General features: G+C 42.9%; 1 protein-coding gene across 4 annotated transcripts in view; it reads left to right on the forward strand.

Moving 5' to 3' along the window:
- Positions 1–1,496: 1,496 nt before the first annotated feature.
- The window catches only part of atp11c (ATPase phospholipid transporting 11C (ATP11C blood group)), a 43,627-nt gene continuing 29,294 nt past the window's right edge, over positions 1,497–15,829 (forward strand). For all 4 annotated transcript variants that reach the window (XM_071917111.2, XM_078288961.1, XM_078288962.1 and 1 more), the window contains exon 1: positions 1,497–2,004. In XM_071917111.2, coding sequence (XP_071773212.1) covers positions 1,978–2,004 — 27 coding nt within the window. In that variant the 5' untranslated portion in view covers positions 1,497–1,977. The remainder of the gene's footprint in view (positions 2,005–15,829) is intronic.

The raw sequence follows: 15,829 nt of genomic DNA on the forward strand, positions 1-15,829 counted from the left end.
TTATTGATGTGTCCTGGGTTACACATTCAAAGACCTGTAAAACTCCTCATAACACTGAGGGATAACTTCAGCTACCAGCAGTCTTACTATCAGAGCTCATCTTGATTAGTTCACACTCCTAACATTATAAAATAACATTTTGAATCTATAGGCCTAAGTATTTCATGGGAATATTAACATATTTACATTCATCTAATGCACCTAGAATATTAATTAGGATATGAATAGGATACTAAAAATGATGTGATGCTGCCATGCTAGCATTACTTACGTCAGCATGCATTTTGAGTTGACCTAAGCTGTTAGAATCCTCTACCCACAATGCTTGTTCAGTGTCAAAAGTGGGGTTTTGCTTGTCAAAAGGGCGTAAGTGCAGTTACGCCCTTTTGGCAGCAAACAAAACCCTACTTTTACTGTTACGGCTTTCAGTTTTTGTTTAATTAAAACGTATGGGTCATGATTTCAGTTGTGTCCTTTTAGCACTGAAAAGATCTCACTGAGACCTTTCAATTAATAGGCTATATAATACTCATATTCGCCCAAAATCGCACTTATGCCCCTTTGGCTCCAAGCCCTCGATATGATCTTTGACGAACAATTTAGAGGTGTCCTTCAACTGGGGAATACTCAGGTTTTGATAATTCCATGTAAATAACATCAAGAAAATAGTCTGATAGTGTGGAGGCTTGCTGCTGTAAAACCTGAAAGCACTATACATTTCTGATACCCAGGAGCAAAGAAAGATAATTCAGAATCAGACAGGCATGATGATAGACTTAATGTTAATTTGCAGACCACCTCCTCCCAGAACTGGGCAACAAGTGGACAGATCCAATTCATGTTAAGAAATGTGCAGGGAGCTTAAAGAGCACACGGTGCATGAGGTATCGCTCTTTTCCACGAGATGAGATTTCTGAGGGTTCAGGTAAGTTCTGTGTACAAAATCAAAATAGATCTGCTGATGATCACGCTTGTGGGAAGCAAACAAGATATTCCTTTACAAAAAACATAGTAATATTCTTATAGGAACTTGTAATGTGTTTCTGATACTCACTAGTGAGTTTATATTGTCCTTATCATCCTTTATGGCATTTTGCACCTTCCTTGTTATTAATATAGGATTTTCTGTGATATATTTTCACGTGTAGTATCCTGCTAAAACTTTTTATAGGATATCTACTAAGTTTCTTTTTCGTAAGGGTTACACTAACACACAAACTGCCCCATCCAAAGTCAGCCTGTCAATCTGGAAAATCCCTTCTTCACAACGTATCGAAAGGAGAATTTTATATGAAGCTTCCAGTAAATACTGCCCCCCTCCTCCCTCCTCTCCTCCCTGCAACATTCATTGGAAAGAGGGGAAATTTGAATGGTTGTAGTTCAAGTTAAGACCGCATTACCCATCATACATTGTGAGCAAAACTCGCCGCACCTTCATCGGGTGGAGCTTGTGAACGTGGGAACGTTTGTGGGTTGCTGGTTGCTAGAGTGAAAATTGTTTGACAGGGAGGTGAAGCGACCTGTGCGCAGGGACTGGAAATAGAAGTTACTTTTTAGTGTATCGGTCGCAGTTTTTGAGTGACCGGGGCAGCAAATTGGCTCGCATGCGACAGATGATTTTTACGAGTCTCAGCAACAGGGCATAGTACAAAATGTCACGGACTGTTTCAGCCTTGAGCAGAGGAAAGCGCGACTAGTAGGCTACACCGCAACGCGGAAAATATTCAGCGGGGAGAGAATGCGAATGGTGCGAAGAGACCGAAATCAAACAAAATGGAAACGATGTAGCGTCGCTGCGGCATTTCATATAGCTAGAACTAACGTTAGAGTAGAAAATAGATAGCTAAGGAGCTAGCAAGTTAACTAATATACATGCAAAGTTATTCCCCAGAGAAGCTGAAACGGAGCCTGTAGGTGGCTTTTGAAACGGAGGAGTTCGCCAGCATTGAGAAATCAAAGAAGATAAGAAACTAGAAGATGCTACGGAGAAGACTGAACCGTTTGGTATGTGTGCCAGGCAGCAACACTACACACACGGCTAGCTTGTGGCATCCGGCTACTCCAGCTAGCTGTTAAATGCTGTGATTCTGCCCTGAAATACTGTGAGCTTGCATTGGCAGTATTTTCCTTTACAATGTATACTGTAGGTTATGCTTAAGAAACTGTAACAAACTGTTACTTCACAGTGCTTGACAGCACGAAGCCGCTGTTGTCTCACTTCATAGCTGTTGCCAGCCAGCTAGCTACCTATGAGGAGTAGGTAACTAACCTAAGTTGTTGCCAGCCATGATGAAGGCACGACAGATGTAATGCTAGCTCGGTAGCTGACTTACAGAGTCCTTAAACTACACTTTCAGCTCAAATACGGGGATTGTGGGAAGGCAGTGTTTATTTTCCTCAATGTAAACTCACCTTTTATGTTTACCTTTTGCGTTTTTATTGATCAAATGCACAATGAAGATAGTCTTGATCGCCCACCTGTATACGCAGGTCAGCTTTGGTCCTACAGCTCAATTGGCAGACCGCTAATTCGCCAGGGGTGGGGGCTGATTCTCACTGGGCCACAAATGCTTAAAAATATGCAGCATGGTATCAGAGAAGCTTTGCAGAAAGACAGCCACCAAATGGCACGTTATGCATTTCCTCTGTGTCTTTAAGCTTGTGCACCTGTTTTGTCTCTTTAACACTACACAGCTGGGCTCGTTTTTCCTGGACAAAATAGTTGTTCCCAGTTGTGATGCAATTGTTTCCAGAATATACTCTACTTTGTGTCCAACCACAGGATTTGTTCATCCAAGAAGTTGGTATTTTGCTGAGATTGACTGCCTTGACATCATATTTCATGAGTCATCACGTTACTGCTCATCCTTTTAAGGTTTAGCCTTTGGTTTCATTGCCCTTCTCATAGGTCTTATAGTTATTCAGTCATGGGTAGGCTAGTTGATAGTGGAGTAACTATCCACAGGGACCGTCGCAAGTTTATGAATGCTAAACCATCTTTACTGCCTTTTTATCATCCTCTTATGCACCAGTAACCTGTTGTCACTAGTGGGTTGAATCCCCCACGGTGTACGTGAGCAGTATAGATACCGACAGTGAATAAGGAGAAGCAATATAATAATTATACTGCCTGACCCTCTTCCTGGCCTCTCTCTAAGTGTTGCCAGGTCAGCGGATTTTCCTGCTTCTGGAGAGGTTTGCTGCTGTAATTTCTCTTCGGTGTGAGCTGTAAATAATATTCTGTGCGGAGCAGCCAGCCATACTGTCATTGATGCACATTGTGCCGTTATCTCAGGCTCTGGCGCTCTGCCTCCTAATTCACACCACCCTCCCCTAGCCCACGGGAGGTATGTGCATCATGAAGAGCGAGCGAGAGAGAGGGAGGCTGCTCATACCAAAGGCACTGAAGAGGCCGCATGAGTCTCACTTGAGTCTCCCACTATGATGCACTGTGCCGCTAAACCCTGAGTGTGTCTTTGGAAAGTCATTAAAGATGGCTGTGGGAATGAGTGGGGCTGGGCTTTTCATCGGGGGGAAGCTCCAGAGGTTGTAATGGTCTGACAGGAATGCAAAATCACACAGTTGCCTTTGATGTTCTCTCAAGCCCTTGAAGGCAGCAGTGTGATCTGTGAGAGGTGGAGCCTGGCGGAAATGTGATAGTATTCATTGTGGGAGCCCCTGCCTTGACTGCGAGGAGAACAACATAGACACATGAAAGCACCATTGCCCAGGCAGTTCCTCAGTATCTTTCCTGCTCCATGGTAACCAGTAGGCCAACTCCCACTCACTAGCTAGGTAGACACATCAGATGTCAAGTTTCTGCTTTATGTTTTGATTCTGTTACAATAAGCAAAATGCTCCTTTGCTAAATAGTGAAGAGCACACATACAGCAAGCTCCTGTCAAGAGGTCCAGTCCTCTACCACCCAGTTAAAGGGTGGAAGCTCTACAGGTGCTCTTAATCTGTATACTAAGGCTGCTGAAATGACCACTTTTTTAAAAAAAATAATTTTATTGCAAGAACTCATAATTAATTTTCCAATTGCATATACCGTATATCATTTGTTCATTTCCTTGCAATATATTTTTGCAGAAAAATACCCAGGGAAAACATAACAGAAGGATAAATGCACATATAAATCAACAGACAAAGAAAAAAAAACAACCAAACTCAAATTGTTTATCTTCTACACTCAAACCTCCATCTACTCGAGAGTGAAATGACCACATTGACACTAATTGAGCTGATTTGTGTTAGGTCTATGTAGTAATAAGATTGAGAACTTTTAAGAAGGGAAGAATGAAAACAGTAACTGAACTGTTATATGATTGTAGTAGTGTTGTAGTGTTGTCTGTGTTAAGTCTATGATACTGAGCGTGCTATTTGGCTTATGGTAAAACTACAGCATCATAGGCCTGGACATAGGCATACATTTTAATTGCACCTTATTTACGATTATTTTAGTCATATGCTGAAGTGCACTCAAAAATACTTATGTGCATTTTTTGTGTCACAGCAGCATGTTAATCTACCAAGTGAAAATGCACTCTAAGCAATTATAATATGAAGTGAGATTCTAGCCTAGACTTTTTTTATTTCCTGTGATTTAGCGTCTGATTCTTAAACACTCCAGTGCTGTATGGCGTGATGGAGCTGTTTTAAGTACCTTTGGAGGGGGATCTAATTGCAAGCTGGTGGGGCTCACCATGTGACTGCGTTATAACTCTCGTGCACGCAAATTCCATTGCGTTTTGAGGTCCGTCAAATGTCAGGGTCTTGAGTGCAGAATGAAGTCTCAGGTATTTTCGGCCGTCATCTTTACTCCTGAGAGCTGTCAGCTCTGCCCAGGGTGCAGCACCACTCTGGTCCTCCTCTCCCCCTGTTCTGCTTTCCCCACCCTTTTACCCCCCTCTCTGTCTCTCTTCAGTCTGTCCGTCCTGCAGCAGGTTGACACACTGACTGCACTGGGGCCTGTCTGTCTCAGCCCTGCTGCTTCTGCTCGGCTGTGACCTAAGCACTAATAAGCAGACCCTTGCCTGGCAGGGGACGTTGTTTTGTATCAGGCCTTTGCAGGCATGCATGTCAAACAGAGTTCGAGAGCCCCAGGGCAGCGCAAACCTGCTTTTCAGGTCGGCTTAGGGTGTCTGTGGGCTTGAGATTTGTACGCATACCTACACAAACAAGTGCATAGTCGACATGCACATACACGCGTGCATATTGAGATGTTTTTGTGCAAACATTTCGATAACATAAACAACACAAGGTGAAATAGGTTTTCAGAGACTTTATCTGGTATCGCTCTTCACAGGAAACTCATGTTTTGTTCAGCAATAGAAGAGGAACTGCTTTATTTGTGATATTTCCATCTGCCCTGTAGTGTTCATTGGGGCGTTGCGTCTACTTTGATGCATATTAAGGCCCCAGTAATCTACAACTCGGCTCATGTCTCTTTCATTGTGTTTTGGCCTTGCTGAGATATCTACTTCAGAATGCTCCAGATATGGTGTCTCGGTGGCTCAGCAGTCTAAGGTGCATACCTTGTCAATGCCCTCTCTCTCCCCCAATCTTTCTGGTCTCTCTTCGCTATAGACCATCTAATAAAGGCAAAAATGCCAGATGCCAGATCTCCAGATGTCCACTTTATGACAGATTTAATCTTACCATCAGATACTCCAGTTGGTATTTAATGCCCTCATGCCCAAGTAGCAGCTAGTCAGCACCTGTTGGAAAGACATGAGGGGCTCTTACCAGGTGATGACAGTTTTAGTGATGGTCCCATAGCGGGACTTTAGGGAGAGCAGCTAGGGTAAGAGTGCATTCGGAGGCCACAGACCATACAAGGCCTGTGGGGCCATTTGATTTATCAGGCCTGTTTCATCAGGAGAGCTAGGTATTGATTAGAACTGTGCTCCGTTTTGCCGCCATTAGTCTTGCACCGCGAACTGGCTGGCGGACAGAACTGCTTACTCTGATTTCTTTCTCTTCCTCCCTCTCTCCGTTTGGTCTCCCGCTCTCTGTCCAGTAATGAAAATCCAGCCAGTGGAGATCATCTGCACCACACAGCAGGATAATAAATATATTTAGTAGCGGGGGAGGCAGTGTAAAGGGATAAATGGCCGGCTGTGGGCTAGCTGGGTGGTGGGATAGGCTGGGGGAGCCCAGGAAAGCCCTGCGTGACTCAAGCCAAGGAAACAGTGGAACAAGGGGGTGTACCTGTAACCTCTTTGCACCTCTCCCTCTCCTTGCTCACTGTGCTCACCTAATGGACAGACTCTGTCAGGCTGACTTTAGTGGTTGACGATGGAGTGGGTGGGTGGCGTAAGGTGAGGTGGGATATAAGGGAACCACGGATGCACCATGGCTTTTTGTGGCAATTTTCCATTTCCTTTTAAAAGCGAGGTTGAATTCTCAGTTTGTACCTCTAAATAATTCAGGTGGCTTCATTTATTTTGAATTCTCCTCACATCGCTCCTCCTCTCCTGACCCACGTATCCTCGCCAGGGTAGCAGCACTTAAAATGCATTCTCGTCATCCATATATTTATAAAGGCTCATCCAGAGATTCTCTGTGGCGTGCTCCAGCTCTAGCATTACCCAGAGAGCATTCGCAGTGAGATGTGAAGAGAATGCTGAGATGTGTGGGGGATATTTTTTTGTCTATGTGTGTCTCCGTCTGTGTCTGAGCCAGGAGAGAGAGCGAGTGAGCAGGGAAGGGAGGAGGAGAGAAGCCAGCATCTCCGATGTTTCGTCATCCCAGTTTTTCATTGTCACTTTCTTTGCCACCTGAAATGATACTGGCTGACACACAGAAGAAGAAGAACGGTAACCTCCATGTGAGGATTTAACGAGTCACAAACGCATGCTCTGAAATATACAACCCCCAAGCATCCCCCACCCCCACCCCCACCCCACCCCCCACACACACAGGTTAAGAAACAGCCTACTTCCCAGCTAGGCAGGCGGCATCACAGGGAGAAAAATGAGTCTTTTAAATGTGGTCACGATTGACTGGGAGGAAAGGCATGGTGAGGGACTGTCCAAACCAAGCATGGCCTCAGCACAGAGGAAGGAACGAGCCACATTGATTTTAGTCATTAGGCTTGTTCCCCTCCTATGCAGTGTCTGAGGATAATTAATTGAATAGCAATTACAGTCAATGTAGCTTGGTGCATTATAAAAGATAATGTCATCAGAAGGGCTGTAGCTGAGATGGAGATTTTTAAAGCTCGTCAGCATTAGGATGCAAATGTCTGTTCCTCGCTATTGGATGGCTCTATCTGCCAGACATGGCGGTGGGATGAAAGCCATTGTGCCGATGAGCAGTTTAGTTTACCCATACACTACATGCAAACAAGAAGATGCAAACAGTAGCTGAATCGAGCAATCGCATCTAGGTACCTGACTCTGGTGCCTTGTGTAAGTGGTATGGCCCACCCCACCCCCCCCCCCCCCACCCCCCGCCCCACACACACAAACAGAGTCACATACACACACAACCCCCTTCCCTGTTGGACACAGAGTATGTGCACTTGGCTGGGAAAACCACCTAAATTCTCTTTAATTATAGATTAAAGTGTGACTCTGGTGCTGCTCAAAATATGCTCACTTTTCCCGGTCTTTAAATATGAAGTGTAGAGATTTTCTCCCTAAGACCCCTAGAAAATAATTCATTCATGTCATTCCCTCCAGTACTTAGTGAGCCGACTGGCCTAGAGGGCCATAGGTCTGGGGACTTAAGCTCAAGCTGGGGGAGGTTGAGTAACATGTACTCCTAAAACCTAAACTGAAGCCTCAGTAAATGAATGCTTAAAAACTATAAAGCAGTTACAAAATGACTTTCCTATTTAATAGAAAACTAGTATCCAGTTTTGTGACGTTGAGGCTACATTTGAGTGTCTTATTTGGTCTGTGTAAAGGTTTTATTTTGAGGAACAGTGTGCTTCAAACATGCAATTGGACACAGACCTTGTTCAGCATTGCATAAAGTGCTTACACATTTCCTTTTTGTTTCCACAAATGGTAAACATTTTCACATCCCTCATTCATTTTCATCAGGTACTCTTGTTTGAGGCAAAGCCTGAGGCAGACTTTGTCCGGATTGCTTTTTACACTTGGTTTTTGCCACCAAAGATTTGTGCAGCGCTGCTCATTTACATTCACATCGTACGCAGACAGGAAATTATAAGCAAATCAATCTTTGTTTTGAGGACATGCATTCAAGCTTATAGCCACCTGTTATCCTTTCACAGAATTGTCTTTGGTTTGAGAACCACATTGCCGAAGTAGTCAGCACAACATCTGTCAGTGGCTTACTTGAGTAGACCAGATGATTGAGGCAGCAGATAGTTCCCAGTGCGAGGTCTAGATGAGTTTTCCCTCCTCCCCAGTGTCGAGGGACACAGTGTAATGTAGGCCAGTACCAGCCCATGGTACAGTACGCTCTGTGTCTTGTACAGCTGCAGGGATGCTACTAGAACAATGAGCCTTTGCCTTTCCACAACAGCTCCTTAGGATCAGCCCTCAATTCAAGTTGGACTGTTATTACTCTGTGGGCCACTCATCACTGTGTGCAAACGGCGGTCAGAGAGGAGGGTAGCCTCTGATATGAGGTCTTTATACTATGCCATAGGCCATTGTGGGTGAACTCGTGATGGAGGTAACTCCTGCTATAGTTTCACTATGGGGTAATAGCTTTGCTTTTCATTACTTTGCTCTGAATAATGCTGTAGTTAGCCTTTTGTCTGGTAGTGTTGTTTATTAATAATAATGTGTTTTTGGAGAGATAGTCTACTTGTTAACTGTATAGCAATATGCTGTGGCCACAGCCTTTTGCATAGCATCCAAACCCGCTCAACTGTCAAAGTAATCTCTTAAGCTGTGATACACGGGCAACATTTTGAAGTTGAAGCAATAGGCAATTTTGGACACAGTAATGGCCAGCAGTGTGTTTCATCATTCTTCTTTTCCTTCCAGCCCAAAATTACATTCACATTGGTTGTATCTTAATTGTCAACTCTCATCCCCGTTGTGAAGGCAATATTTCTCATTTCCATTGTGCTAAGGTGTAATCGCACAGCAAGTGTGCATGTTCTCAACTGTGGCAAATGTTTTCAATTGCCTAATTCTGTTTCACCTTTATTTACCAAGGGAAAGTCAACTGAGCATGCTTGCTCTTTTTCAGCAATGCCATGCTTCACATTCACACTTTTCTGGGAGGTTTCTGGAACCATAGTGACCATTCACCCATTTTGAGGCAAAATGACGTACATAACTAATACAATGATAACAAACTAAGTGGGTAATTTAGGTAGGGGCAATTGTGCAGATACTGTATATAAACATAATATGAACACTATTTTTGGTAGCTACTAAATGGTCACCAAATACAAGAAGCTGATTATAAAACAGGCCATGGGACATCTTCTATGTCACTCAGAAGAAAATATGATAATAACGTTACCCATGGCAGTGGTGAAATGCATTTGCTTGCGTTGCTGATGGTTAAATCTCCTACCTGCATTACACCATAGAGGCATCAAATCAAGAGCATCAAATGATGCTTCCAATGCATTCAGGCTTTTCAGAAGTGGCCTAAAGTGATGGAAGAATGATAGTTTATCTTTTCTCTTAAGCTCCAGGAACTGGAATCAAATGCGATTCATAAGTAACAGTTGTTCCACACTGTTCTCTAGTATTCTGTAGCACTGTTTAAGATGTATTGAAGGAAACTGGCATGAGACATCCCCGTAATAGGGTTAGGGTTAGAAATTTTGGAAAGAAAATGTAATCAAATGTCTCATTCATATGACTCTAACCTAAAGATGAAGCATGAATAATATGTTATGAAATGCTGAACATCATTTTTTTTGGTCCAAGATAATAAACGGGATGAATTTTACAAACTAGGTTTTTGTGATCGGAATTTTATATTTTCAGTTAAATTTATTTAATTTCCATTCCACTTTGATATGAAAAAGTGATTTATTTCAGACTAACTATCTGATATAAATATTTTAAACTCATTTTGCAGCACAGGAATATGTGTAAAAACTGAAGAGGGTGAATACTTTTGAAGTTACTGTAGTTAACAAATCTAACTTCAGTTTGTTAATGTGTCTTCATGCTATAGGCCTATATACTGTCTTTCACAACGTAGCCTAGTCTCTGCAAATCCTCATAGTGTACAGCTTGAAACAGGCTCTCTTCATTGTCTGACTGCAATACACTGAACAGTTGGATGTGTAATCAAAACTGAGAGAATTACAATTAGAAAGAAAGAGCGAGCAAGCTGGAGAAGGACAGGCAGGTGGGCCGGCAAGAAGGAGTGAGAGAGGGGAGTGCCAAGTCGAGTGCTGCACTGATGAACAGCATTGACTCAACTCGTGCCCCTTGCGTTCAAACATTCATCACTCAACTCCATCCAACCTCTGTCGTACTAATAACAACTTTATGTTGCAGTTAGGCTGTTTTTGCTGTTGTCATCAACGTTTCCCGCAGCAGTTTCCAGGAGTTAAGGCCTGTGTTCTTTCATTTATTCATTTCATTACTCTCAGAATACGGTTACTAGTTTTTCACTGTAGCCTTCTCTTGTGGACATGTTGACTCATTGAATTTCCCCTCCATTTGATGTTTAGACCTACATTTTTTTTTCATCACTCCTGTCCCCCTTGGGGCTTTCCCTCCTAGGGTTTCCTGAAAAACTGGCCAGTTAAGGCCATTAGAGCTACACACTGCACTAAATTGCAGATAAGGTTGACCTATGATGACCTCACTGACTCTGGGAGGGACTTCATAAAATCTGATAGAGTAGATAAGATGCAGTTTGAGCAGGATGTAGTTAAGTAGTTAAATATTGATAAGGGATTGTGAGTCTCACACAAACATGTACGCATACAAACGCACACGGCTTACTCTTGCCAGTTTCTCACTATTGGTACAACTGAATGAAAGTAGATTGTATACAGCTCATTTCTTTTTTTTTTTTGCCCAGAGAATGATTGAAACAGATGCTAAGGTCAAATGGGAATATGGCCTTGGCAATGAGTAGGCCTATGTCTCTTTGCTCTCTGTGTAGTCTGGAGCAAGTGTTATTAGTGCATGTGCAGAGCATAAAGAAGTACGAGCATAGGTCTCTCTCTCACACAGCCCCCTCACACCTCATTAAATGTGTCTAAGTAGATTTTCTAAGTGGATTTTTTTGAAGCTTAATGACACAGCTCATGCATTCCGCACTGAATGAGCTCGGTGTTTTAGTCCCTTGTGCTGAAGTTACAAAACCAAAAGAGAACAGACCGTGTTCAGAACAAAGCTTAACCTACCGTATTCTTTTGGGCTTACTTTTTTCAATTTGCTTCAGCACTATTGTAAGAAAAAGTCACAGCATTGACAACACTCTGCTTGTTTGACCACAAAATCCATTTGTGTCAGGGTAAATAACACTTGCTGTGCCGGTGTAGCACCTGCAGCCACTAGCCTGTTTGTTTTCTATACATCTTAATATCATCTTTCTTTGCAGTTAGCTCAGAGACACTTGTCAAATTAAGTCACTTGTCATTGACACCAAAGAGACAACTACTGTATGAGCACCCTCTTTGAGATACACATGTACGCTGCCTTATCCACGCTTCACTTAACCCTTAGCACCATGCTTAACAACTGGAGATGCAGGCATCCAAAAACCACTTTGCTGCCCAGAACAGTCCTGATGGCCAACACAATTTAAAATTGGTCTATATTTGCTTCAGCACTATTGTAAGAAAAAGTCACAGCAGCTACAGGCCATAATACACTGGCAACGTGTTACGGCAATATTGATGTGCAATCTTGCAGACAATTATCAGGAATAGTAATAGGAATTTTTATTTATTGGTGATTAATCTTTGTTCCTTATTTACCAGTGTTACCTGCATTTTGTCACATTTGGCAGTCCTCATCCAAGCTGAAGCAATATTGCCCAACTTGACAACCTCAAAAAGTTGTCTGTCTTAACATAAAGTAAACATGAGGTGATGACCCTTATGTTTACTGGGTACTGGGAGCATCTGCCCTGGGGGTTGTCCTAACACCAACACCACCCACAGGTTATTAACCTCTGAAAACACACACATCTCATTTACTTTAGATGTGGGTGTGTTTATATTGCGTTAAACTGCAGCAGTGATGGTGGGGATACTCCACACTTCCACTATGCTCATAGGGGAGGTTAAGTCAGGTTATGTTTGGCAGGGTGGATTGCAGTGTGGCTGTAGTGCCGTACTCACCTGCTCATCTCAAGCAGTAGCCCAGCCCAGCCTACTTAAAATTTTAGGTTGTCAAGCTGAAATGATATTTCCAGGAAAGGTGGTGCTTCAGCTGATGGTCAACTGGGAGAGGAAAAAAAGAGAGAAAAAGGGATGGGCGCTATACCCCTTTTAAACTTAGCCGATGTGACGTGTTCCTGTTCACGCTGAGGTTAGACTACATCTTAACAAAGGAACTGCGAACTCTTAGCTGTTTTAAAATGGTCGCCACCAAATTCGACTGATACCACTGTCAGCGGCTGTTATTTTAGGCCAGTGGTTGTGAGATGTTTTCTGCAAACCTACATCTTGAATACAGGGCATATCAGGCCCCAAAGCTGATTTGACATAGGCTGCTATTGTGCAGGATAATTCAGCGACATTTTTCCTGTTTAGAGGCTCCTAATCTACTGCTGTACTGTGTTTTTACTTAGCCCAGCTTACATTGCATGTACGAGGAAAGGATTTGCTAACATAATATAGCCAGTAGGTTTGGATACCATTTTCTCCTGAATAATTTAACAACCCATTTTAATCTCCTCGCAATTCACCTATAGGTCCTGACCGAGTCTTTAAAAACACTGCTCTAAGCTATCTTAAGTAATTCTGTCTATGGGCAAGGACGCTTTAAATGGCATAGTGTGGAATCGGAGTCACCAGCTGCACACTTTCACCAACCCAGACCAACTGCTACGGTTACACTTTTCATGTTTTTACATGATTTTGAGATCTGATTCTTATTTCTGATTTTATGCAGTCCCATTGCTGTATGTTCACAATTGCAAAATGGCTGTTATGTGTCTCCTGTGGCTCCATAAATATCTATTTGTTTAAATCTCTGTCTGAAATACTTTTTCTCTCCCTCTCAGTCTCTTTACATTGCTTGTGTGCATTGTCGCTGGATTGCATCCAGACTACGTAGAATTATGATCGCAATGCGAGCCTGACAACTTCCATATCGTTGATATCAGATCTTGTTGAAGATCTGATGTTAGTGTGAGCAAAATTAAATTTGTTTTGTTCATCCATATTGGCTTCTCCATGTATCCTGGTGTGATCAGATGATAAAAGTCGCATTGAAATGACAAGTTCGACTATAGCCAGATAATTTTTTATCGGCAATTACCTTTCAAGATTCTTTATATACCTTTAATTGATACATCAGGAAAAACAATTCTAGACTGGAGCTTCAAGGGCAAGTTATTGACATCCGGGTATTGGACTTGAGGCTGACTGTTGACTTGCAACAATTTGTTCATTATAGATCAGTTCAGCTAACAGCATGGAGATTGTGACCAAGCGGGATAGGTCACTGAATAGTGAGATGGTGTGACAGGACGCAGTGTCATCAGACCGAAGTCATCATTGAGAGTTTGGCACTGGCTGAATGCAGCCTTATATTTCCTCTGCTCTCAATGGAGTGCATTTTCCCCCTGTCCCAGCCTGTGCTCATTTTACAATGTGTGCATAATTTCATTTAGAGCATAATCTAATGTAAAGTTTCGAGCTCAGTCAATTCTCTAATGCACCGTTTATTTCTGACTGAGCAATTGCATCTCGGCTCAATTGAGCATTGAATGTTTTCTTTATTGATCCCCCTTCGCGTGTTGTAGCTAATGCATTTTCATCTAGCATGAATCTACTGTTTGGTATTGACACACTGGCACTTGACTGTAGGCCACTTTTGCTTTACTGTCTAACATCATTGGCTTTGAATGGCTCCGTTTGACCTTTGACAATGAGGCAAAGATAATGCAATCAGTTCTACTTCTTCCTTACATTAGCATTTCTTGTCCGGCCTTGAGCTCACTGTTTTGGAGATGAGCATTGCGATCACGTAACTGCTCAAAAATGAATTGGGCCCCATGGTCTGACCCTCATTATATTTTACAGTGAATTCCCCTTTAAATCAATGGGCATTCAATAGTTCTGTTCTTATCTTTAGCACCCCGGGGCATGGACCACTTCCTCTTTTAATATAGAATCTCATTTTCAACATGATTTATATGTGTTAAAGTGCCAGCGTTTATGTTGAGAATTGTCTCTAAGGCCCAGAGCTTGCTTATGTAGTAGGTTTTGTGGTTGTTGAGTAACATTTATAGGTTATAGGAAAACCAGTGTTTGTTTATCTAGTAGGCCTGTGACCTTGAGGCTGTGTTGCATTAACGCGGCTCTGGTGCATAATGACTCCCAAAGAGACGGGTACAGGTGAAAGATTGGCACTAGCGTAAGCCAGCCAACTAATACTGTTGACTGTGTGGCTTCTCACCCAGAAGTCCAAGCCAGAGCCCTTTGCGGGTCCTATAGCTCAAGGCTAATTTGTTTTGTAAATTGTTCCTTATTTGCACTGGGAAATTTGCTTCGTCTGCGTGGGCCTCTGTAAATGATGATTGCTTTTTCTGTTCTTGCATTTTTGTATAATGTTATTTCAGTTATTCGGGATATATTGGCTGCACTATTGCAAATCTGGAACACTGCTATTAAATTTGTAGATGGCATTTTCAAAGTGCACAGAGTAAGGGTAACTGCCAGAAACACAGCATCTGATTCAAAGAAATGAATAAGGGTAGTCCATGGGGGTGCTCTTGGCTTACAGCTCCTCCTGGGGCCTGGTTGTTGTTTGATATGGAAAACCTGGATGTTCTTGTGTCCTTGGATCCTGTTGTACTTCCTCTCTTTCTCTCCCTCCCTTCATCTTCTGGCAGACGAGTCCGTCCGGATGGTCCTGCTGGAGGAGTGTCGGTGTGTGTCGAGTGGGTAGGGGATGGTAGGTTTGACAGCCACACTGAGGTGTGAACACTGCTGCTCACGCATAACGGAGCATTATGTAAGCTAAGCTGCCTGTTGGCTCCCCTTCCTCAGTCTGGACTGGAGAGAAGACGGGAAACAGTCAGAATTTCAGACACAGAATTTGGCCTTTATTTTGTGTTATTTGACTGCTAATGAGAAGCAAATGATTGCGTAAGTTGGGTTATGTAGGCTATGTTTTTGTCCCCACCCCGCATTAATTAGGCTCCCAAGTGTCTGAGGCTATTCTTTGATCTAACCTGTTGTCAGAAACAGACGGTGGACAGGTCACTGTCCAGGTGGCCTTTTTTCACACGTTCCCTGGCGCTGGTCCAGGATCAGCTGTCCATGGAGACCTGACAGGGTTTTGTCCCTATAAGCCCGCATGATGCTGGCCTGTGTATCAGATCCAGCAGATCTCCTGCCTGCATAGCCTTAATAATTTACAGGCACAGTAATAGCTGCACAACTTGTACTTAAGCTGAGAACACAACTACATTTAAGGGCTCGTGTGTTGGGGCCCGCACTTGAGCAGGGTGTTGTTGACTAGCGGAGGAGAGCGGAGCTGAAAGTGTGCAGCATACATAAAGAGATTAGGGATGCACCAATCAGGCTTTCTGGTGCAGATTCTGATTGCCAATTTTTTTTTAACAGTGTGATCAGTGTAGTCGGCCAATCACCAATCCAATCGCTGATTGAAATGAATCATTTTACCCTGACTTTCTGCTAAAAATGGCACATCATGTAAAAGTGCTCAACAAGCAT

This window comes from Centroberyx gerrardi, chromosome 16 (genome assembly GCF_048128805.1).
Source record: "Centroberyx gerrardi isolate f3 chromosome 16, fCenGer3.hap1.cur.20231027, whole genome shotgun sequence".
Lineage (NCBI taxonomy): Eukaryota > Metazoa > Chordata > Actinopteri > Beryciformes > Berycidae > Centroberyx > Centroberyx gerrardi.